General features: G+C 38.2%; 1 protein-coding gene across 1 annotated transcript; it reads right to left on the bottom strand.

Moving 5' to 3' along the window:
- Positions 1-546: 546 nt before the first annotated feature.
- On the bottom strand, positions 547-3,248 carry LOC110902788 (putative F-box protein At3g52320). Its single transcript, XM_022149186.2, has 3 exons — positions 2,056-3,248; positions 1,756-1,824; positions 547-816 (listed from the first exon to the last, which is right to left on the bottom strand). The coding sequence occupies exon 1, from the start codon at positions 3,177-3,179 to the stop codon at positions 2,097-2,099; it is 1,083 nt and encodes a 360-aa protein (XP_022004878.1). The 5' UTR covers positions 3,180-3,248; the 3' UTR covers positions 547-816; positions 1,756-1,824; positions 2,056-2,096.
- Positions 3,249-9,013: the final 5,765 nt, after the last annotated feature.

The raw sequence follows: 9,013 nt of genomic DNA, 5'->3' as shown, positions 1-9,013 counted from the left end.
GTGGTTCTCTTCCAATTTCTTTTGATTACTTGCCGTTGATTTCACTAGAATGAAACAAGGTTGGAGATACAAATCGGTAGTCTAGAGCACAAAGTACCAACTACCAATTACTTTTGAAGATATATGTTGTTTTAACAAATGTCATCAGTTTGGAAACACAAAGAGGTCAGTGTCGGACTGTCGGGTGAAAACAGATTAGAAGCAAAAAAAGTTCGGGTCAGAACGGACCTGCTTTAAAAAAAATTGGTTCAAGTCACAACAGGTTTTGACACAAATAGACACATGTTTAGAAAAGATCTATTTCAATTTTTCTGATCAGAGACTTCTGTTGAGATCCATCAACACTTAATCCAAGCTTTTCTTTTCTTGCTGTATAATCACTGGTCTCAGCAATGATCTCCAAAACAGCCACAACAAAAATCTGAATATCAGAGACAGACAAGATTTGCAACTGATTAGTTTTTAGTAACAGTTTGTATCGTTCGCTCAAAATCCAAGGAAGAAAAAACAATCAAAAGGCAGAAGAAGATGCATTCAGAACAGAGCTAAATCAACTTATTCAGTAATCAAACAACAAAGCTAGAATACAACAGATCTAGAATACTTCACTTCAATCCAGGAACAACTTACCTTAAACCAGAGATAAAAAAAACGGAACAACAAATTTCGTAAGACGAATCATAACTCCACAAACTAAAATCAAACGATTCAACATTCAAATGAAAATATATAAAGGCTTGGAAAGTATTTCATTGCGTTGGCTAAGCAAAGTTCTCTAAAAAGCTCCAAACACACTCCTTCCGGCCATGCTCAAACCTGTCATGCAAAAAAGAAATCACGACCATGATTCAGTAAGTGCAGATTCGAAATAACAATATTTTATAACACTTGGATTCGAAAGCTGGTTATTACAACTAGAAATGCTAATCATTTCAAAAGTTATACGGATTACGGGGCAAGTAGTTCGAAACCCGGGCCGCTCCAATGGTCAGCTGCTGCTGAATTGGGTTGAGTCTCGTGACCCGGGCCCATAACCATGTGACGTGAAGCAGCCATGCAAGCCCAACGTGCTCCAGCCCAAGTTTATGTTTATTTCATGAATTTCAACTTTTTGTCCTTTGTTTTATTTGTTTCAGTTAATTAGGAACTTGTCAAAGTATTCCCTTATTTTAAGCCATACTAGTAGTGGAGGTAGGGGTAGTAATTTCCTTTTGATGTAATTTCCTTTAAAAGCACGTTGGAATGAAAAAGAAGGGCAGTGAATTTAGAAAATTGATTGAGTCTTGAATTTGTGTCCTAGCTATCTTGATTGGCAACTCAAGAGGTGAACAAAGGATCCAGCATTCTTTGTCGGTGGTGTAGTGCACTTATTTAAAAAAAAAAAAACAAAACAAAAAAAGAAAGAAAATGTGTGATTGGTTAAAAAAAAAAAGTGGTGTAGTTGTAACCCGAAAAGAGAATGTGTCGCTCGACAATTATAATCCGAAGGTGAGTCTGTAACCGTTTGTTTGTTTGTTTCGCTGCCCAAACCCTATTTGACCCGATTACCAGGTGTTGCTCATATCAAAAGTGTTGAAACATTTGCATCAAACACCCCTTATCCTTATAACATCTACATATATGACAGATTTATAGATGTTTCATCCTAAAACGGTTGTAGGCTTAACACAACATTTATATGGGTCATCCATCTTGTTTCAAATAGAAAAAATCCAGTTCGTTTAACTTAATGATGTGTATATTCATTTTCCTTACTTTTCATTTTCACATGAACCAGCCATCAGCCATTTTGCAACCTCTTTTTTAGCTCTCAGAATACTTACCCTGCAAAACCTCCAACTTTATTAGCTACTAAATATATGCCTCTACTTCTTGAATATATTGTTGCATTATTCCTTTCTTTTATACTTTATCAATAAAATATGGGTTTATACACCCGTTTAAATCTGGATGTATAAATGAACTCAACTTTTCACCTTATTTGATAAAATACAAATAATTCAACATGCGAATATTAATATTAAACAAAAATAATTAAGAAAAAAAAACCCACACCTTGTTTGTAAAGTTCAAAAGCAGGCATGAAAAGAGGCTAATCAAAGCAGAAGTAGTGTTTCCATGTAGTCAGATTCCACAAAAAAATGTCTTCCATTAATCCCAAGATTAGTGATGGATTTAGAGTAGGGTTCATAAGCAGCAAGTATTCTAGTGGAGCCAGAATGTAAAACAACTTCAGTTAAAGGTTCACCTGTCTTCCTAAATCCCCTTACATAAGGTATTGATATGTCTGGTGACTGACTAGTAATAGTGTAGAGCTTTATAAACGATTTTGTAACACCATCTTTCTCCAACATCCATACATGGTGAGCTTGCTTATGGACCTTTGGACTAAGTTTAATCACAACGAGGGACTCCCTTAGCTTATACATGAACAAATTACAATGAGGGTGGGCTAATCTAAACGGAAGGTTTACTTCTCCAAACTCTTCACTTGTCAGATCAAATGAGATAATCAAATCATAAGTCGTAACTTTACCATCCACGGTAATACTATCACGAGCAAGCCAATAAAGACACCCATCTACAACCACCTGACTCCAGTACATACAAATTGATTTACGAGGGAAATCACCGCTAGATAGACTTCTCCAAGCCCTTGTGCTTAATGTAAACACCTCAGTTTGCCAGGGGCTTAAGCTTGTAGTACGTGTAATTTTCAGAATCTTAGGATCCATAGTCTGATGACAAACTCCAAAACCTACAACGGTACGCACATAATTCCCACTAGGAGGTACATCGACAACAACTGATTTTCTAATACTAGGATTCCAGATAACAGCCCTGCCTCCGGGAGGATAAGAATCGTAGAAACAAAGCAAGCCGTGAGAGCTGCGAATTATGCTAGGATCCTTGGGATTCTTGAGCAATGGGGGAAAAGTCACCGAAACTTTCTGGTGGGGAAAAGTATGATCGTCATCAACAATTGACACGTAATTTGTCTCAGAAGAATTAAGAGACCTTACTATCAGATGTTGTTGGCCGCTGTAATGTGTAATGAAATCAGAGCTCTCGATCAGAGACTTCCATGCTTTGCACACCGATCTGAATCGAATCAATGATTTCGCAGGGAACCTTTTCATGATTTCCGATTGGAGTTCGAAGGGTATATGGTCTGACATGATTTTGATTCGGATTATGAAAGATGGATTTTAGGGCTGGAGTTTATCAGAGATAAAAGGAACGGAAAATTTGCGGGTGCAGCGATTTATTTTTCTTGAATGGCATTTCAATGAGTACGTGCAGCGATTTTATATTGTTTTTTTTTTTTTTTTTGTAGCACTTCTTTTTCTATATAAAATAACATTGTAAATAAAAATAATTTTTAAAATATTAAACAGAATGAGCGTCAAAATGTTAATTAAAAAGAATAAGTCTTAAAAAGTTTTTAGGTGTATCCCTAAAAACTAATATACATATTCATACTGACCTAGTAGTATATAGAGTGCGAGATCAACGGGTCATGCAATACGTTTTTGCTTCTTGGAAAGAGTGGCACAACCACAACCCACCTTGTCGAAAAACTCTTTACCACCACTTATTGATTGATGGCAATGCTTGTCACAACATGTCGATTATAGTTTGTCGCTCCATTTCGAGCTGCCTAAGGAATGTCGGGTGGTGAGGGACTTTTACTTTTCTCTTGTTACTATTTTTATGCATTGGGTATAATTGAATTAGGATTATATAAAGCTACGTATGTTACAAGGATTTGCTTGAAGTTAAAACAGGTAAACTACTAAATACAACGGAAGACTATCCATCACATAAAAAATCTATGTTTGATCAAAACTTTACTAAACAACTCAGAGTTAATAAACTCCACTCAAAACAATTTAGTTTCAATACTTTTATATAGAAGTTCCCGTCATTTGGAAAAAAAAAATTATTAACTACACTTTAGCTTACATTGTTTTCCCAAAGCATCCAAAATCATTCTTCTTCCTTTTCTTACTCTCATTTTATTGATACTCCGGTTTATACAAGTGTTCATTGTTCAGACACCATGTTTAACTATATATTTTAAACATAAACACAATGCATTTCTAATGGACTCGGGTGTAAACAAGTGAAGACGCTTATAAGCTACTTGAGATCGGCTCACTAAATGTTCAACTCAAACCATGGTTATAAGATACGAACCCGATCCAAGCTTGAACTAATAGCCCAAAGCCCAAGCTTCATATACCGAGCTCATGTAGTCTCGCGAGCCAAAACTAGCATATAATTAATAATACAAAAAAGTTATTTAATATGAAAAAGATGTATTATATTAGCAATATAATTATAGATATACTTAAAAGATAAAAGACAACTGAATCATATATAGTACCTTTGTTGGTGCACTTGTGTCTGTACTTTGTCTGTATTCGGTCACGATGTAAACGATGTCCGTGTCAGTCCTGTAAGTTGACCGAGTCAACCATCCTCCGGATTGACTTGGTCAAACAGTTATGTTTGTATATGGGTTGTCTGTCTCGAAGGATAAGAGATCGAAGGATGATGTGGATCCTTCGATCTCCTCGAAAGATAAGCTTCGATTGATGGACCTCGAAACATCATCCTTCGAGGTCCCTGTGAATCCTTCGATGACTGCGTAATCGATAGATGATCCTTCGACCATCTATCGAATCCTTCGGACATGTCAACCTGGGCTGGGTATATATATACCCATGCAGTGTGTTGTGTTATTTTTCTAGACACTTAGACACTCCCACACAGACAGAAAGATAGTATTCTTGAGAGCATTCTGTCCGAAACACACACACACACTTTGAGAGTTTGCAAGTTAGATTTGTAAACATTGTGCTTGTAACCGAAACCTTCATTCGTATTAATACATTGGTGTTAATCGGTGAACCTTGTGTGTTGTGTTTATACTTGCTTCATCCCGGTTTGCTTGCTAGCTTGGATTCCGCACTCGCTAGTAGGTTTGTATAACAAGGTTTAGGTTCGTCATCCTCCGTGAAAGGGACCTACAAGTGGTATCAGAGCCGTGGCTCTTTACCTTGTTTAAAACCGGGTTTGTTCAAGTTCTTGGTGTGTTTGGACACTAGGTTTAGCACCCGTTTTGGTGGTTTTTCTTGCATCTTAAAACTGAAAAACGAGTTCTAAACTTTCGGGAGTGTTCAAGGTTGGGTTGGGTAACTTGAAAACTTGTTTTTAAGTGACTTTGAATTTTCCGGCCATATTTCCGGTTATCTCCGGTGACTGGACTTGTTGGATAAGATTTGCCTTTTTGGGAAATCTTGTTTGAAAGTCAAAAAGTTGGTAGAAAATCGTGTGCAGAACATCCTTTCTGCCGAAAGTTGGTACACCAACCTGTCACCTTTTTCACCAACATGTCACCTTTTTCAGTTGTGTCAGAGCTCTTCGAAAGACATCCTTCGACATCGAAAGATAATTTTTCGACCAAGGAGGCTCGACAGATACCCATCCTTCGAATATCCTTCGAAGCCTGTGTTCTATCTTTCGAGCCAAGGAATCTTGTCGTAGGATACATCTTTCGAGCTACTGTTACTCTACGAAAGATAAGGATCCTTCGTATTGGTGAATCTTTCGAGATCTGTGTTCGAAATATAAGGAGAATCTTTCGAAATCATCTTTCGAAAGATAAGGATCCTTCGTGTGGTCAATCCTTCGAAGTCAAACTTTCGGAGTCTTTGCTCGAAACTCAACAGTGATCTTTCGAACACTGTTGATCATTCGAACAAGTATTGATCTTTCGAACCAGGTTGTATCTTTCATTTCGGGTCTGTTTACATTTAACAGTTTGTGTTTGTGTAGGTTCTCAATTATTATTTCATCAAAATGAGTTGTACAAGTCCTTGGGATTGGAGTTTGAACTCACAATCTAGTCAAGAACTAACTTCTGCTGATGCTTGGGCAAAAAGTATGTTTCCTCCGCCATCAATTAGTCCAAGTCAATGGGCTTTGGTATCCAATCAAAGTCAAAGCATTCAAAACCTTTTGATTAGTGAAAGTGAAACGGGGAGCAACAATCGTCCACCGAAGTTGAACCATATGAACGATTTTCCATCATGGAAAAACCGTTTTCACACGTATGTTCAAGGGCAAAGCACCGATCTTTGGACGTGTTTCATCAATGCGTTCAATACTAATCTTGAAACTGCTGCGTCCACTTCAGAAGGTTATGCCAACATGCTAGAAAATGACAAGAAGGCTTATGAATTGGAGAAAAAGGCCTTTGCTACACTTACACAAGCACTCAACAAAGATATCTATCATCAGTTCTCTTACTGCAAGACCACGAAAACGTTGTGGGATGCCTTAGTAGCTAGAGGAGAAGGCAATGCAGCTGCTCGAAAGTCTCGTCATGATTTGTTGAAGAAAGAGTTTGAATCGTTTCAGTTTTTGGAAAACGAAACTCTAAATGATATGACAACCCGTTTCTATCATCTGATCAGTGAAATGTGTGCTTATGGGGTTGTTTCTACTCAACAAGACATGGTGAATAGGTTTGCTGACGCTTTGCCTCCAAAGTGGAGTTCATTTATTGAGTTGTTAAAGCACACTGGAACTCTAGACACGGTTAACATCTACGAGTTCATTCAGAAGCTGGAACATAAAAATGATGAAGAAATCAGGAAAGCAAGGCGTGCTCCAGCTCCTCAGAATACAGAAATGTACCTTCCAGGCTTCGATGCTTTGGCAAGATCCGCTGCAGCTCAGCAACAGCAACCTAAACTGCAAACTGCTTTTGTGTCCAACACAAGTTCCTTTCCGTTTCCTTAGTCAACGGCTGCTCCACCACAACCTCAATTCGATCCAAGGTCTTACATTCCTGTCCCAACACAGCCACAAGTCCAACCTCAACAACAACAACAACAAGCTCATTATACAAACAATCCTCAACCTCAAAATCCTCACACAATCCGAGTCGATAATTCAAACCTTTCACACCTCAGCATTGAAGTTGCTAAGGAGCACATGGAAATTATTAATACAATGGTCAGTGCTTACTGTGGATTGGTAGCAGGTCAGCTTGGAAACATCAACATGACCAATGAAGATTATCAGCAGATCGACAAGGAAGAAATGGAGTTGATGGATATTAAGTGGGCTTTTGCAAGTGCGGTTAGAAGGGCCAAAGACTTTATGGCTCGTACTGGTAGAACTTCGTTGGAAGGAAAGAAAGATACGAAGTATGGGTTTGATATCAACGCCGTGACATGCTTCAACTGTGGTAATAAAGGGCACTTCAAACGTGAGTGCACTCTACCAACAAAACATGGCAATCACAACCCTTTCAGAAACCAGACGAGTACTACAAATGTGAATGCCCAGCAAGAGAATCGTGAGAGGAGGATGGTGGCAGTTAATAACAATCAGGGCCAGCCTGGAACTTCAAATCCCAATCGGGCTCTGGCTGTTCAAGCAGACGAGGGATGTGACTAGTCAGTTCAGTTTGGTGATGATGATCAGAGAAGTGGAACAGCTCTTTATGCAAAGATCATCGAGCATGTTCATAAAGAAGAGTCTTCTGGAAGTGATGACAGTTCTGGTTATTCTGGAAGTTCTGATGAAGAAGGCTCTGTTTCTGGGGATAATCACTCAGAGCCTGATGTGAAGGAGGAAGGAGATGATGATATTCAGGATCTACTGAATGAAGCTGATGAGCTTAAATGTCAGAAATCAATTCTGATTAGAAAGGAGGCTACTGCATCAAAGGAAATGGAGAAGCTATTTTCTGAAGATGGAGCCTTTTCTTTTCAAACTGCCTTTATGGCAAACGGTTCAGCCTCTTCTAGTCAGGTAAATTCTGAATCTCCTGCTCCTAGTGTTTGTAAATCATGTGCTGATATGAAGCTTGAATCAGAAAAGCTTCATAGTCATAATCAGAATTTGGTTATTGAACTGTCGAAATGCAAAGAGGCGAACATGGCTTTAACTCGGAATGAAAAAGAATTTAAATCTGTAATAGAAACATTAAAGAAAAATGTGTCCGAGGTTAACAAAGTAGTTTACCACAAGCAAGTAAGTATAAACGAATACATTAACATTGTGGAAGAAACTAAAAAGCAATTAGCCATTGCCCAATGCGAGCATGATGCGATCAAACAGAAATTGGATAGTTATTCTAACTCCCAATTTGTGCTTGATCACATCATCGATGTTCAACAACCAAAGGGAAATCAGAAAGGCATAGGGTATAAGAAATGTCCGCCCCCCTTGATGAACAATTATACCAAGATGCCTGATGAGGAGGAAATGCCTCGGTATGAACCCAGTGTGCCTCTTGATGTTGAGGAATTTGCTACTGGCCTTGGGTTCAAACCGGACAATTCTACAAACACATCCTCCAAGCAACAAGACACTTCATCATCCATGAAGCAAAGTCCTCCAATTATCGAGGACTATGAGACATCGGATGATGAATCAGAAGTGGATGTAGGTGAACGGGATAAATCACTTAACAAGATGAAAGGAGTAGTTATTCCACGAGAGAATCACATTCTTTGTGATCCTGATACTCCTGATGTTCCATCTGTTAAGAAGCAAGTGATTGATCCTGTCAAAGCTGATAAGACAGGTGTGACTACTGTTAAAAGCAGTAACGTGTTGTATACATTGGTTGGAGATAATAAAATCTACTCAGATCATGTTTTCCCAATTAAAAATGTAAATAAATCTTTGATTGACAAAGTCTTTGAAGACAACACAAACAAATTTTTGGGAAAAACACTTCCGGGAATTGTGGTAACACAATGTGATCCAATTCCTAAGGCTGAGATTAGAAAACAGTTTGGTAATCAAAAATCTCCAACCACTCAACAACCTACTGCTTCTAAGGGTAAACAACAACAACGAGCTCCAAAGCCAAAGGCTAAGGTTGAATCAAAAGGAGCTCGTTACAAGAAGAAAGCAAAAGATGTTAAATTTGTAGCATCAAAAGGTACAGATAAAATTGAGACTTTTGAAAACAAATCAAACA

The sequence above is a fragment of the Helianthus annuus genome, chromosome 15, assembly GCF_002127325.2.
Source record: "Helianthus annuus cultivar XRQ/B chromosome 15, HanXRQr2.0-SUNRISE, whole genome shotgun sequence".
Taxonomy (NCBI): Eukaryota; Viridiplantae; Streptophyta; class Magnoliopsida; order Asterales; family Asteraceae; genus Helianthus; species Helianthus annuus.
The sequence above is the reverse complement of the archived record's forward strand: the minus strand, read 5'-3'. Positions and strand labels throughout refer to the sequence as shown.